This window comes from Arvicola amphibius, chromosome 2, assembly GCF_903992535.2.
Source record: "Arvicola amphibius chromosome 2, mArvAmp1.2, whole genome shotgun sequence".
NCBI lineage: Eukaryota > Metazoa > Chordata > Mammalia > Rodentia > Cricetidae > Arvicola > Arvicola amphibius.
The window spans coordinates 177,211,950-177,228,532 of record NC_052048.2 but is presented as its reverse complement, the minus strand read 5'-3'; the positions used below and the strand labels follow the sequence as shown (position 1 = coordinate 177,228,532).

Below are 16,583 nucleotides of genomic sequence, written 5' to 3'. Positions count from 1 at the left end.
AAAAAGGCATCTTATCTGGTGAATCTGAACGCAGAAACTCCTTTACCGTGTTTGACTGACTATCTTCTTGGCTCCTTAAGGACATTTGGAGTGAAGTTCACGATTGTAAACGAGCCTCGCCATCAGGTCTGTCCACTCCCACTCGTAAGCTTCGTTCTCAAGCTGAAGTTCATTCCACTGATTGTCCCTCTGCGGGAGTCAGTCAGGTCCTGACGTGCTGGCCCCAAGGGTACCTGTCTCCTGCACATCTCTTCCTGGCCCAGAACCTCCAGGACTGGGGATGGAGTGTGGTGGGTAGGAGGGAGACACAGGAAAGGGGTGGAGAAATCTTTAAGCACTTCCCTCACGACCAAGGAGAAGAGCAGCTGCCACTTCCTGGAAGGTCTTGGAGGCATCCGGGAAGGTGTCCTGGCTGCAGGGTGGTTTTGCTGCCTGCTTCTAGGTTGGTGTTTCTCCTGAACCCGGGTTCTGGTGTGGGGAAGAAATCTTTGTCCTCACTTGTATCTGAGCAGCGTCGCAGCAGAGGGGAAACCTCATTTCTTGTTGCCACCATTTCAGAAAGACCCAGCTAACCGGTTCGCCATCTTGTCCCCTTCAGCGGTTCCCTCCTTCCTGTTCTAGTCACTACCTAGAAAAGGTGCTTTCAGCTTCCTCGCAGGATTTAGCCCCTCTCAGAATATCCTTGCAAAGGAGGTATTTTGAAGGTTTTCAAATCCTAAGGAAATAAAGCTATTCCTTAGCTATGAAATGTGGAGGATTCCGAATATACCGGAACTCAGGCGGGGGGGGGGGGGGGGGGGGACCTTGGTGCACGCCTTCAATCCCAGCACTCTGGAGGCAGAGGTGGGCGGATCTCTTCGAGTAGAGGCCAGCCTGTTTTACATAGAGGATTACTGAGATCCTGTTTTAAGGTCACACTTTTTGTTTGTTTGTTTGTTTGTTTTTGTTTTTTCAAGGGTTTCTCTGTAGTTCTAGAACCTGGCCTTGAACTCACAGAGATCCGCTAGGATAAAAGTGCTGGGATTAAAGATGGTGTGCCACCACCTCCTGGCCCAATCTTGCTTTTCAAGACAAAGTTTCATATAGCCCAGGCTGGCTGGCTTCATTATGTAGCTGAGGCTGGCCTTGAAGTCTGAATCCTTTTGACTTCATAAACTAAGTGCTAGGGTTTGTTCTACCATGTCTTTTTTTTTTTTTTTTGGTTATTTTTGTTTGTTTGTGCTAGGATTAATAAAGGTATGTGCCACCACTGCTTGGACTTCCTGTCTTGTTTGTACCAGTGACACCATTTAGCCTCTTGAGACCAGATCTAATGGAACCCTTTATTCCACCAAAGTTGACCTGAGTCGGTATGTGTGTGGTCTCTGGTCTCTGGCTTTTTATTCATGTTGATTTCCTCTTTAAACATAAATATCTTTTATGTAACCTGCTCCAAGACATTTTTTTTAAAAAGTACTTAAAAATGGCCTCTTATTGTAAAAATAAAAATGTTCTAAAATTAGATTTTGATGAGTGTAGTTTTATAAAGCACCAAGTTTACAGGGATGGTGGGCACAGGAGACTGGGGCACACTGCTGTCGTAAGGGCTCCTAATGTGCAGACTCAGACTGGTACAGACCTCAGGCTCCATTTGGGCCATCAGGCCCCATGCTCCTTGGTGCTGCCTTTGCATCACAGCCCTGATCCCTCCTGGGTTTGGACTTTGTGGCTGAACCCCTGGCCACCACTGAGTAGGGTCACAGTGGGCATGTATCCCCAGCTGGTCAACAGACTACACTCTCCAATACTGTAGCATAGAGGCGGGCTTCCCAGCGGGCTGCCAACCTCAGGGGAAGCCTCCAACTTCAGCAGGTGGATGGGAGCCTGGCCACCTGCACGGTCTTTCACAGATGAGGTCATCCTGGCATCCTTCCGGTCAGTCTCAGCTGGAGGGCAGGTGTTGAGACTGGATCAGATGGGTGGAAACAGAAGCCAGGCCCCGTGGTCATCAGAGGCCCCACCCGAGTCCACTGCAAAGACTGCTCATGATTTGGAATGTCAGGACAGGAGCCAGCTCAGTTTAAGTCGAGGAAAAACATTTGGAGGTGGCTCCTGCCGGGTGCCACATGACCCCAGGCTTCTTACTACCTCTGGATAGGCATTTGAAAACATAGTTCATTTTATTTGTATGTCTGTGTCTGCATATGTACCAACCCATCCTGTAACTGGAGTTACAGGCAGTTGTAAGCTGCTAACCACATCTATGGTAACTGCTGAGCCATCTTTCTAGCCTCTCTGGCTAGGCCTTCACCGGCACAGGTAAAAAGGGATTGGGTGCTAGCTAAGGCTATCAAATCTAAAGCTGCCTTGCACCCACGGGTAAGCCTGTGGGCTTAGACCCAACTGACTTCACAATCCAATGACTTCCAGGTTTGGCCTGGCCTCCTTGTTTGACACCTCTTGAGTTTTGTTGGTCGAGTGGGTCCTGGAGCTTTTAAAGATAATAAAATCTGGTGGCAACAAGGCTCTTCAGCCCTTATAGGACTGTGAATTAAATCAACATTTTTACACCAAATTGTTCAACAGTGCTAACACTTTCTTTTGTGGAAGTGTTAAAGGGAAATGCGTTTTTGGGGCTCTTTGTATTTCCGGTTTAAAAAACCACTGGGAAACTAGGGTGATGTTCTCAGCCCCTGCTAATGCATGCCTGCCTGCGCTCATGATGAAAAGGCCCAGCCGCAGCTGTGGCAAGCCCTGGATAAGGCCCATGGCGCAATTACAGGCCTGACTCAGAACAAGCTGAGTTCTAGGCCAGCTAAAGCTATGTATAGTGAGACCCTGTCTCCAAGTTAAAAAAAAAAATATGTTTATATAGAATATTATATGCAGTTTGTTCTGTGTGACCTCTCTGAGTGCCAGCATACACAGTAAGGCTGCTGGGGACAGTCACACACGTGTGTACTTCAGCCCTCCATTTGTGAGTTCACACTTACTTGGGGAAGATGCTGAGTCTCAGTTGCCACAGCTGGAGCAGACAGAGCTGAGGGTGCAAGGCGTCTGACGGCACCGTGCAGAGCCGTTTAGAACACAGTACCGTTTAACTGTTAGCATCTTTCCTTTCTGAGACACGGTCTCATGTAGCCCAGATCATACTTAGGAACCTTTTTCTTGTTTTTGTCTTTTCTTGAGACAGAGTCTCTTTCTGCATAGCCCTGGCTGTCCTGGAACTCACTGTATAGACCAGGCTGGCCTTGAACTCAAAAGATCCACCTGCCTCTGCCTTCCGAGTGCTGGGATTAAAGGCGTGAGCCACTACCTCCTGGCCCCCACTCCTAGTTTCTTAAAAGGTACATAAATCCAGAAGAAATTTAAGTGGAACCCAGTGAATTAATTAACTGATTAGTTTTTGAGGCTGTGTCTTACTCTGTAGCCCAGCCTGCCCTGGAAGTCTGTATCCAGATTGGCCTCTACTGCTGGCAATTCTGTCAGCCTCCCAAACACTGGGATTTTGCGCATGGGCTATCACACCTGGCAGACCCAGTTCATTGAGTTTTGCTCCCAGTCCTCCCTCCACCAGCTGTGCTGGGTTTTGAACCTGGGGCCTTGCAAATGCTAGGCAGGTAATCTGCAAGAAGCTACACCCTCAGCCTCACGACTTCATTAGCAAGGGCATTAAATCTGGGGGAACGCACCTAGCTCTCCCCACAAATAATAGCTCAGCCAATTAAAAATACAACTGTGTTCTTGCACGCGGCACATTTTCCCAGCTCAAGCATATGAACTAATATTTCTGGGCACAGATTCTAGGCTACCTGGCTTCTCTCTTTCTGGCTGAGTGAACTTGGTGTGGTACTTTAACTTGCCCTCTTTGGAGCTTGTTGCTCAGGATGATAGTACATCCTCCAGGTTTAGTCGGTTAGTAGCGTAAGGACTGAAAACTGTTATTATTGCTATAGACGTTCTCTAATTGCGGGCAAGCCTGTGTTCATAGTAAGAACTAGGAGCACCTGTGCACAGTTAGGGCCCAGCCTGACCTCACCTGTCTCCTTAAGGCGGCTCCAGAGAGACCCCAGGTTCTCTGTGGATCGCCCTACCCCCACCTCACCTTGCAGATGATACTACCTTACCCCTTCTTTCTCTTCCCTACTCTGGAAGAAATGCATTTCAGGCCCCAGCACTAAAAATAATAACAAAAAAAGCAAACAAAAACTAGCAAACAGCTCAATGGTCTTCAGGAGGGAGAAGCTCCTGAGGAAGTGCAGCCCCAAGAACGGTGACAGGTGGAGAGCCTCCACTCTGTAGCTGCTTCAGTGCAGCCGCAGCTCAAAATTCGGGCTCCCTTCCATCACCCCACCTTCCTCTTCATGTGGTTTTTTTTCTTTTTTCTTTCTTTCTTTCTTTTTTTAATCGAGACAGGGCTTCTATGTGTAAACAGGCTTGGTTGTCCTGGAACTCGCGCTGTAGACCAGACTGGCCTCGAACTCACAGAAATCTGCCTGCTTCTGCCTCCCAAGTGATGGGACTAAAGGCGTGTGCCACCACTGCCCAGCTTCCTTACTTCAAGAGCTGCCAGGTGTGGACAATGATCTCAGTGACAAGCAGCTGAGGCCTGGGCCAGTGACCTGTGTGACCCACAGCTGCAGTGTGGGGTGGTGGGTAATGGGGATGTGGACCCTGTTCCACAATCGAGTTGGTTTTCTCCCAGATAGATCTGGCGCTCACCACCCTGGTTGTGCCCTGCAGCCTGAGCTGCTCTTCCAGCGATCCCAGCTTGGTCACTGGAGTGTAGAAGACTCCAGCAGTCAAGCACCACCAGGGCATAGCTCTAGCTGCAAGACCAAGAGTCCCTAGATCGCAGGCCTCTTGGCTTCTGTGAGCTCCAGATTCCTGTCTGCAGCACGAAGAAGGGCTTTTTAACACGGTGGATCCTCAGGATACAACACGCTGGCTGGCGCACGTTCCACTCAGCACCCTACAGGCCCCACCATCTTGGGCCGTGACAGTCTGGTAACGGGACCATCTTCTCTTTCCTTTACTCCTGTGAGTGCTGGACCAAGGGCTTTGTGCATGCTGGGCAAATGCTTACTACTCAGCACAACCCCATCCCTCCTCCTCATGGACAGCTGCCGTGTGTGTGTGTGTGTGTGTGTGCGCGCGCGCGCGCTCCACACGTAGAGGTCAGGGGACCACCCTAGGGAATCAATTCTCTCCTATGTGAGCTTCAGGGATGAAACTTAGATCATGAGGCTTGGCAGCAAACACTTTTTACCGGCCAAGCTACTTCCCAGGCCCACGCCAAGCTTTATTTACCTGGGACATGCCAGTATTTGTGAATTTAACCTAACAGACCCTCAGGTCAGGTCAGCTCTAGATGACAGAATAGATTGTTTTGCCTGCAGAGCACATTCTGAATTTTATCTTGTTAATGAAATCAAATTTCATATAAAACCTGATTCCCCAGATTCTCTGGGAATTTTGAAAGTAGCAAGGCCTACTGCCTTCGAGGTGACATTCAGCTAGCACCAACTTTGCAGACGCTACCCATTGGTTGACTGCTTGCCACTCACTCCGCCTGTCTCATGCCCATCTCCACCTCATTGCTGCTCTTCCTCATTGACTAGGCTTAGCTGGCCGCTGGGCACAGTTCAGTTTAGTGGCCCCTGGCTAGTGGCCTAGGCAGGAGTGGAAGAGAAGCTTAGCGTCAGCCTGCGGAAGACAGTGTCCACACAAACTTGGAGGAAGGCACTGTCTGGGTCTGGCTGGCAAACGGCAGGGCTGGTAACAAGCGTCTTGGGAAAGACCGATGCCCAGATGACCTGGGTTCTGTGCAGCTGCACCCACTCTTGCCCGCCCTCTCTGGAGAACATGGATGGCGGACACCACGTATGCACATGGAGAGAAGCAGGCACTTGACATTATTGGGCCAGGGTTAAACACCAAAGGAAAACATGTCCTCGTTCTATTCTTTAATCCTACCAGAAGGAAACGCACAGAGCCATCTACCAACAAAAATGGGCGGAAAACGGGCATTCAGGGTGAGTAAGAAGACCAGAGACTTTTGGGAAGTGTCCAAGGTAGGGTGTGGCAGGAGACAGCAGAGAGAGTGGCAGTTGCCACCTTAAAACAGGGAGTGAGGCATGTGGCTGTGTGAGAAACCAAGACATGAGGACATAGGAGCAACGCAGGGCCTCGTGCTCTGAGGACATTCCTGTATCAAACACTCACTGGGGGGACCCTCCACACCCCTCGAGTGGAGCCCTCACACCGTGACCTTGAGGCTTTCTTTTCTTTTGAGACAGGGTTTCTCTGTAGCTTTGGAGCCTGTCCTAGAACTTACTTGGTAGACCAGAATGGCCTCTGCCTCCCGTGTGCTGGGACTGCAGGCCTGCGCCCCAGCTGCTTGGCTGATCATGAAGTAGGCCTGTTCCACACCACCATAATACAGAAAACAAGGGCTGGGCCTGGTGACTTTCACCCAGCACACTCCCGGAGCCCCTGGAATGTTCCACGTAAAGACCTCTAGCACATGTCTTTTGAAAAGGACGAGCCACCCTCCCCCACCCCCAAGAGGCCGAGGCTGCTGCAGAGAGGGGCACGTCTTATTGCCACATTTAAACTATTTATTGAATGAGGCAGTTTAGACAGAATGGAGAACAACAGAATCCATGCTCTGCTACTGGGGTCTTGCTTGTTTCTTCTTGGCAATTTCTCAAACTATTGGGAGGTTATTTTACCACAAAGGAACACGGACCTTAAAGCCCCTGAACGGCTTCACAATATATGATAAAAAATAATAATTAAAAAAATAACAAATTGTAGAACCAGGACTGTTTATATGCAAATCTCCCGCTCCTCCCCCATTACGTACAGAAAAGAACATACAAAAAACATTGAATAGTTTTATATAAAACAAGCAAATATAAGAATTGGAAACTTTCCTCAAAGGCTGAGCAAGACATGAAGAATCTTTTAATGTCTCATTAAAAAACAAAAAACCAGAACAGCACATTAAATACACTATCACACACATGGGAGGACCCGGGAGGAGGAAAAGTTGTCCCTGTGCGTAAGGAGCGGAGATTTGGCTTGTCAAGAAGTCAGATGAACTAGCCGCTGGAGACTCAGGGCTGGTGGGCGAAAAAGCACAGGCCACACCGACAGAGGACGCTCAGTCCGAGCCACACTGAGTAGGAAAGCCGCGCCAGTCCTGGGCGGCCGGGCTGTGCCTGGGGAAACGGTCCTTGCAGTCCTCCCGGAGCAGGGCCACACCAGGAACATGGTCCCTTCTCTCCTGACGCCGTGACGGCCAGCCTTCAGGCAGAGGTCCTTTGCGTGGCAGTCTCCTCTGCTAACGTACTAGATAACGGGGGAGCACGGCTCCCATGGGTGCACCCTGGCTTATTAAGTTTTCTCCCTCCTTCCCTTCCTGCTCTCCCATTCTCTCCTCACTCTCTCCCCAGTGCATGCGCACACACACGCACACACACACGCACACACACGCACGCACACACACGCACGCGCACACACGCAAACCCCTGCATTTACACCCGCTTGCTCCACAAGCATCTCCTCAGCCCCTCAACGCTCCTGTGGCCTGCAGTTCACAGGGAACAGGTTTTGGACTGCCCTGGCAACCAGAGCAACTCTATTAGTCACGAGACCAAGGATTCCTGGGAAGGGAGGAGGTGGGAACCGGAGGACAGACTTCTTGCCCCTGCCAGGAGCCTGTAGGGCATTTACCTGCCTGAGGCAAGGTCAGCACCTGGGCCAGCCTGAAGAGTCTCTGCTGGCAAAATGCGTGGTGACTGGACTCCCCGTAAGCACTTTCTGGACCACATTGCGTCCTGGATCTTCCTCCCCTCGCTTGAATCTAGCAGAGTTCTAGGCGGCCACTGGGAGGCAGCTTTGGTGAAGGACGTGGTCACCTCTGCCTGAGTTTGTCAGTAGCTCAATGCATGACCCTGGTATGAACGAAAACCAGGTGACTGTGTCTGGCCATGTACCCTACCACCCACTAAACTGGGTGGGTTATTTTTTCCACAGTTCACCTTGATTTCATACAGTTAATTCCATGCGGGTTTCATACATATATATGTATGTACATATATACTTTATACACATATGCAAATGTGTATGTCCATATGTACACATATACATATATTCACACTCACACATACACACACGTAAGTATACACACGTTTCCGCACAATATGTCCGGCCACAATTTGGCTTTTTTGGGACAGTGAAATCGGTGTGGTTTCTCACTCCACCAAATCCCAGAAGTGGTGCTTTAAAAAAATGTGATTCCAAAATCTGCTGCCTTTCTTCCTTTTTTAAAAAAAAGGTTACCAAAACTTTTCTTTCCAAGTCGAGAGACTTAATTCCATTTGATTGCACCTCTGCAAACATGTAAAAAAATTGAAGTAGACTAGAAAACGATGCCATGACAGGGCTGCGTGTCACTGTTCCAATGTCACCACTTCCACAGCCTGGCCGTCCATGGTGACTGCGCTGTCCGATATCCTGGTGGTCACTGGGGCCATGGCCACCTGCACTGGCCCGTTGCCTTGGGCGAGGCTGGTTACCACAGTCTGGTACATGCTCACAGGGATCTGGACCAGGCCTGGAGAGACAAAGCAAGACCGTTGGTAGGGCCGGTGCTCAGGACCCCGGTGCTGGCGGGGGCAACTGGCCCTGCTCCTTCAGGCTACCAGCATCTGCCAGCCCCAGCTAGTGACTCACCTGCTTCCCAGGCACAGGTGTCAATTCTTTTCTTTCCTTTAAGTTAGACAGGGGCTCCTGTGGAGCCCAGGTTGGCCTTGAACTCTGGATCCTACCATCTCAACCTCCTAAATGCTGTATGTGGGGAACATGACACCTGGCCACCTGGCAGCAAATTTCTTTTCTCAGTTCGTTTTAGTTCTTTAAGAAACTTCTAGGAAAGAGAAGTGTGGAGACACTTCCACACAGACCTGCCTGCCTCCATTTTTAGCAAGCACAGCCCCACCTCCAGCCACAGGCCTCCTGCCGGCCCGCAGCTCTGATCCTCTGCTAAGCCGTCTCTCTCTTTCAGCTCTCTAGTGCCCATGCTTGAGCTTCCATCAGCTTGAAAAGAAACAACGAAAACACAAATTCCTGTCTTCTACCCTGTTGTTAGGCCACTGAATCATCCTTTCCTCCAGAGTCAAGCGTATAGAAAAAACAAAACCAAACTAAACCAGCCTATTTATCTACTAATTTTAGAATTCCATAGGCTGGTATAATTTCAAAACCATTTTAGGGTTAACTAAAAAAAAAAAAAAAAACACAACAACAAAGCAACCCCCGCCCCCAATCTATCATCCCCCAGCGCCACCATTACTTAGAGCAGAACCACTGCACAACCTTCTCCATGGAACCTTGGAGAAGGGTGGCTCGGTCCAGTTGCCTTGTCTTCCTGTTGGAGCCCCGCGGACAGGGAAGGGCTGTGCTTAGGAAGCTGCCCAGCACAGTATTTCTGTCAGAGAAGTAGAAGTAGAGCCCCTGCCCCAACCCCCGCGGGATCTTCCGGGAAGGCGGAGGAGGCTGAGAGCAGGAGTCAGTGTGAAATAAGTGTTTAGCTGAGTGGGTTAGTAACACCCAGACCACTCAGAACATCTGAGATTTAGCCCGAAGAAAATACTTCTAGTGAGATAAGGGGAGTGGAGTGGCTGTGCTAACACTACCTAGCCCCAACGTCCACAGCTGCCTAGCTCTGGCCCTGGACAACCTGGGAAGCAGCACTCTGATGTATCCCCCTTTTAAGGGGCACAGAACTATACAAAGACAACTTAGGAAGAAAACAAAACAAATGCTGGCACAGCCTAGTATCCTCAGAGATTGTCTTAAAATGGGATGCCATTAAAAACAAAGCAAAGCAAAATAAAACATAAAGAAAAACAAAAAACAAACCCACACCTGCTGTGGGAGTCTGAGACAGGAGCATCACTTGAGGCCTGGAGTTTCAGGCTAGCCTAAGATATAACATATGGAACTCCATTTTAGAAATACAAAATAAAGAGCTGGGAGTATAGCTCAGTGGAAGAAATCTTACCCAACTCTAAGATAGATCCCTATAACCACAAACAGCAGCTACTCAAACTAACCAGGTAATCAGTCAACCAACCAGTCAACTAACCAGTCAGTCAATCAACCAATTGACCATCCATCCATCCACCCATCCATCCACCCATCCATCCATCCACCCATCCATCCATCCTACCGATTGAACCTCAAACCCCAAGGCTTGTGATGGGGCATGTCTATAATCCTAGTATCCAGGAGACTGAGAGAGGAGAATTGTGAGTTTGAAACCAATCTGGGCTACACATAGACCCTGTCACATAAAAATAACAGCAACAACAACAACCCCAACAACTCCTCCAAAATACTACAACTAGGAAAGAAAAATGTGAGGTATTTTAAAAATAAAAAGTATAATAAACACATTCCAAAAGTTGTAAGATAACAAAGAAATTTTCCAATTATGGAAAAGATTAGAAAGTAGGGAAATTAGACACCCAAGAAAACTTCTATTACCAAGAAAATGAACTTGTCACGGAAAAGGCCACTTGGTACACCTGGTACAATGGATGACGAGAGACCCAGACACATTTCAGAACATGAGGGAAACAGTGAGAAGCTCAAAAGATTCCAGAAAGAATGAAGTACGGAAGGGGGAGCATATGAAAAAAATGGGCATGAGAATAATACTGGACTCGGTGGTAAAACCTAGAAGCTAAGATGATGGAGTCATGCCTTCAAACACCCTGGTTCAAGCAATCCAGACTAGCTCGCAGCCTGCAATTCTATACCCAGCTGCAATGATCTGTATGAACTACAGACCACACAATTTTAGATATGGCTCAAAACTCTGGCTGCCCATGCACACTTTCTCAGGAAGCTTGGAAGAATGTGCAGAGAAACTTCAGATGGCATGGACTTTGGAGACCCTGAAGACAGAAATGGGAGCGAGGCAAGGAACAGAGCTTGGTCTAAGCACCAGGAGCCACTGGAAGGAGCAAAGCCAGGTACTGCAGTTATAGTAGGCATGGCACTAGCTTCTGTGTCCAGTCCATAGTCAGGTACCAAGACTGGTTATCTATCTAGCAGCTCGACTTTAAGACCCCATAAAAGTGGCCATAAATTTGGGTCCCCTCTCATGCTCTCCAGCTGTGTGTGATTTTATGTGGTACCATACTTGGGCTGGTTTTATCAAGCTCTGTGACGCTGCCAGAGGCGGCAATCCTGGCTGGAGTCCCACCTGAAAATAAAAGTGAGTGGCACCTGGGAAGCAGAGGTGGGTGGACCTGTGAGCTGGAGGCAAATCTGATATACACAGTGAGTTCCGAGTCAGCCATGGCAAATAGTGAGACCTTAATTCAAAAGGAGAGAGAGCGAGAGAGCGAGAGAGGGAGGGAGTGAGAGAGAGAGAGAGAGAGGGAGGGAGAGAGAGAGAGAGAGAGAGAGAGAGAGAGAGAAAGGGTGGGGTAGGCTTGGGCCAGTTAGTAGGCCCAGTGAGTTCAAAGTCCTTGTCACCAAGCCTGATGACCTGAGTTTAATTCCTGGGACCCATGTGGTGGCGAGCACTCACTCCTAAAAGTTGTCTTCTGACCATCACCTACACTTGGTGGCATGCATGCATCCAGGTGTGCCTGCCCAGGTGGTCGGGGAGGGAGAGGGGGGACCCAAACCAAAAGAAATCAATGCAAAAGAAAATCTGATTTCGTAGTATTAACTGTGTGTGAGCATTTTCTAGGAGTCAGTCTTGCCAATTTAGGGATAAGCACTTGATGGCACAACATGAAGCAGGGCTTGACAGGTTTGTTTTGACGACAGTCATTTTTGAAACCCCACTTATACAGGTGTGTTAACAAAACAAAGGCAGAGTCAGTGAGAGCCTCCTCTGTGTGACGGGGAAAAGCCAACAGAGGAAGGAACGAGAGCTGTGACTTTGGGTTTCTTCTGAATCAGTCCAAATGGGTTTTGTTTTGGTATTTTTGAGACTGGGTTTCTCTGTAGCTTTGGAGCCTATCCTGGAATTAGCTCTTGTAGACTACAAGAGATCACAGAGCTCTGCCTGCCTCTGCCTGCTGAGTGCTGGGATTAAAGTAGTGAGCCACCACCGCCCGGCTTCCAAATGGCTTTTAAGTGCTGAGTCAATTTCTGTATTTAAGTTCTGTCCCTTCACCCTTCCTTGCCATAGAAGTTACTTTATATATACAACGTTGCTTAGCCGTCTACTCTCCCAGGCAGTGATGTTAATCATGTCCCCAAAGCCCATAGCAGTCGGCCTGCCGCTGTAGCGGGTGCTCAGGGCACTCATGATTTGCTCTAGGCTATCTTCTTGCTTTGAAGCAGGATCTCAATATGGAGCATAAGCTGGCCTTGAACCTTTGATCCTTCTGCCAAGTGCTAGGAAGAGAAGCATGTACCCACTATGCTTCGGTCTGTAAAGGCTTCAATGTACTTGATCTTCTCCACACAAGCACCTCCATGCTTGTACACACCATGACTTCTGCAGCAACTGTCTTTGACTTGTTCTCGGGTTCTTTCAGTCTCTGCCCTCCAAGTTTGAGTCCTTTTCCCTGGTAGCTCCATGGCACTGCCCAGTCTTCTACAGAGGAACAATCTTACATATCATCATTGTTTGCATATTTTGGTGTCAATTCGATTGCAAATTCCTTAAGAAGTGAACAAGTCTATCACTGAGTCCCTAACAGTGAGCAGGTGCTCCACACATTCTTCCACACTCACAAATGAAAACTCAAATGCTCCAGGGTGATCTCAGCAGTCAGCAGGGCTACCTCAGCCTGGAATAAATAGTGAGACATTTTCTCCTAAAAACAAAAACAAAGTAAAGATACCATACCCAAGACCTATCCAAATAAAATAATTTTTTACAGACTGCATTTTGTGTATTTCACATAACGCAGGGAAGAAATCAGTGCAGCCCCAACAATTGAGTTATGAAATGACTCCTGCAGAAAGCTGTCTCAAGGTAATTGTGACAGGCACCACACATCTGAAAGGTGTCTCAAGGACAGAAATTCCATATACAGGGTCAATGCATAACCTCAAAGGCCTTCAAAACTCAACTCCTGCCCTTTTTTTTTACATGTACTTTTGGTCTACGTCCACCTTAAATAACATAAATATATTGCCATCTTCACGTGCTGATTTTAAGATCTCTCTCCCACACAAACACCCACGCAGGCATTTGGACATGGGATTAGATTAAATCTCCCCAGTCTCTGACCTAGCAACCTTTATGTCCACGGCATGGGGGAAGGGCCGAAAGCTTTGAAACCCAGTACACACTAAGTCAGGCGGCTGCCCTTGGAAGAGATGATTAAATGCTGAGGTACAGTAATCAGGCTGGGAGTGTCCCTGCATCTGCTCAGCCTGCCCCTATTAGCCCTAATCTAGGGGCACATGCTAATCCATACTTGTGTTCTGGGTCATTTCAATTGATTAAGCAACAGGGAGCACTTCATGTTCCACTTTAAGGGCCTGAAGTTTTTTCCTTTTCAGGGAGACCCAGAGCTGTCCTAGTACCTAGACTCCTTGCTGTGTGTGGCTGCATGCTCCTGGATTTGTGCTAGGACCCCAGAGAGGGATGAAGGATGGCATCTTTCATAAATGAGCACTCTACCTGCAGAACCTTGGACCTATCAGAAAAGCACAGACTTACAATGTTCTCAAGACTCATATTCCAAAACGTCAAAGTCACACAAATACCAGAGTTTAGCAAATCTAAACTGTTTCTTTAAATTCAAAGTTTATTATAATTTGACCTGGGCTGGTCTCAAATTCATGGCACTCTTCCTACCTGTCTCAGTCTTCCAGGTGTTCTGATTACAGATATGATGCCCAGCTGTAAATCATTTAGCCAATCCCAGCACCTGGGAGGCAGAAGCAGGTAAATTTCTGTATGAGGCCAGTCTGGTCTACATAGCCAGTTCTAGGTCCATTAGAGCCACAAAATGAGACTCCCCCACAAACAAAAAAGCCTACCAAAAAACAAAATGCAAGGACAAGCAAGATGGCTCAGCAGGTGAAAGTGTTTACCACCAAACCTAACAACCCAAGTTCAATCCCCAGGACTCACATGACAGAGAGAATTGACTTCAATAGTTGTTTTCTGATCTCCACTTGTGTGCCCTGGGGTGTGTGCACACACATGCATGCACACACCGAACAAGTAAATATGATAACAACAACACCCAGCAGCTACAGACTGTGGTGGTAGATAAGCACCTAAACCGGGCAGTGGTGGCACACGCCTTTAATCCCAGCACTAGGGAGGTAGAGGCAGGCGGAGCTCTGTGAGTTTGAGGCCAGCCTGGTCTACAAGAGCTAGTTCTAGGACAGGTTTCAAAGCTACAGAGAAAGAAACCCTGTCTCAAAACAACAACCAAAACCCAACCAAAAACAACAACAACAAAAAACAAAACAAAAAAAGATAAGCACTCGAGAGGCAGAGGCAGGAAGATTTGAGGCAGCCCAGGCTACACGGTGAAATCATGTCTCAGAGTCAAAACCAACCCCCACACCCGAAAGCCAGGCAAGGTAATAATGCACTGACTATAGTCCTTGCCCACAGCCTCCCTGAGGCCAGTCTTGTCAACAGCCTTAAGATCTTATCTAAAAAAAAACACAATAAAACAATGGGGCAGCAACCGGTCGGCCTGTTGTCCCCCACCTTCAATGACTAGTTTACTAACTAGATGTCTGGGCTTCTGATCCGGAGCCTTCCCATGCACCAGACCACCCCTGACAACGAACAGTCTTTCCAGGCTCACTGCTGCCCCTCCAGGGTCCATGTAAACCATGCAGCACTGTCCGAGTGAGAACAGAGGTGAGAGGGGAACTCAGAGAGCCAGATCTCACCACTAGGATCTTCTAATTAATACTCCAACCCCCTGAAGGAATTGTTAACCCTAGGAAATGTTTCCTCTGAAACGAGACCTGAGCCTGCCCTGTCTTGATAACCAGAGACACGGAGCCCCGCCTTCCCTTTCCTCCTTACCTCAGTACATGGCCATTACATCTTTCCCATTGCTCAGGTTCAAGTTTCTGAAGCCTCCCTCACCACCCTTGACTTCACATCCAATACACAAACTCCTGCCAGCTCTCCTTCCTTCCCCCTTTTTACAAAATTGTTTTTATTAACTTATGTGTCTATATGCATCTGTGTAAGCAAATGGCAAGTGTGAGGTACTCCTGGAAGCCAGAAGAGGGCGCTAGGTCCCTTGGACTGGACCCACTGATGCTCGTGGGTTCTGTTAGGACAGTGAGCACTCCTGACTGTTGCGTCCACTCCAACCAAACTCTCCTACCAAAAGGAAACCAGAACTCAACTTCTATTTTAATGTAACGATTTTTACAAGAGTCCCACTCCAACTGTGTGCCTTCAGGTGTCAGACACTTGAGCTAAAAACAAAAACTACCCCAAAGTCAAAACCAAAGCCATACATATGCTAAAGGTAAGAGCTAAACTTTATTTCTTTTTCAGGTGCTGAGGCGAATTAAATTTGAAGAAGATAATATCTCCATCTTCAACAACGTAAGTTCTGCCTTGTTGTCTGTACTTCCCAGCAGCCATAGCTGCATCGTCAGAACTTTCCTCTTTAAGATCTTCATCTTTCATTACTTCCGCCATAATGAATCCCTTTCCAAAATCTGTGTGAATCTTTCCTGCAGCCCGAGGAGCCTTCACGGCTTTCCTGATGGTCCATGCATGAACGTCATCTGGGCCTGCAGTGAGAAAGTATTCTAGTTGGCGTGCTGTAAACCCAGCCTTAACGATCTCTGGTAAAGCACTGTCAAGCTCATGTACGGGTACTTCTGCTTCTCCTCAGCACTTTAAGTAACCCAGGGTAGTCTCAAACTCATTGCTACTGCCTCCACTTCCCAGATGCTGAGGCCACACGACCACTGTGCCAGGTTAGCTGAATTTTGAGCAAGTACACACTAACTGGCCCCAAATTCCCGCCATTGTCCCTCCATCACAAGCATGTTTGGTCCGTCAACACCCTAAATGCTACACACACTTGTTCAGACACATTTCCCTGCCTAGGGATCTTTTTCTTTTTGAGACAGGGTTTCTCTGTGTAACAGTCCTGGCTGTCCTGGAACTCACTGAGATCCCCTGCCTCTGCCTCCCAAGTGCTGGGATTAAAAGTGTGCACCACCACCACCCAGCCCCTCCCTGGCTAGATTATTCCTGCAGATTGAAGTCAGACTCTTCACAATCCAGGGGGTTCGAGCAGACACACAGTCCACTCTGTTCTCTGCCTCCTGTGATGTCGTGGGCTGCACCATTCACTCAAACTTGTATGGACCGGCCCTGCTTCCAAATAGCTGCTGGGTTTCTCTTTAGAAGTCTGCTCACTTCAGTTGACAGACCTGTCACTAAATACTGAGCAGCCTAAGCTCAGTAGCTGCTCATTAATGGAACACATTATGACAGAATCGAACATGTTCTTCGTGACTTTTTAGAAATTGGGCTACACTCCTTACAGCCTTGCCCTCTGCAGATTGCTTTGCTCTGCTCTAGAATGAGCGGCTTTCTTCACAGCATC

At 48.2% G+C, this 16,583-nt stretch overlaps 1 protein-coding gene across 9 annotated transcripts in view; it reads right to left on the bottom strand.

Annotated features, from left to right (window-relative positions):
* Nucleotides 1–6,578: 6,578 nt before the first annotated feature.
* Nrf1 (nuclear respiratory factor 1) overlaps nt 6,579–16,583 on the bottom strand; it is a 107,711-nt gene continuing 97,706 nt past the window's right edge. For 4 of the 9 annotated variants that reach the window (XM_038318569.1, XM_038318572.1, XM_038318570.1 and 1 more), the window contains one exon: nt 15,481–15,756. In XM_038318569.1, coding sequence (XP_038174497.1) covers nt 15,500–15,756 — 257 coding nt within the window. In that variant the 3' untranslated portion in view covers nt 15,481–15,499. Of the gene's footprint in view, nt 8,603–15,480; nt 15,757–16,583 lie in introns of those variants that run through there. The other 5 variants (XM_038318573.2, XM_038318577.2, XM_038318574.2 and 2 more) reach the window with 2 other exon arrangements.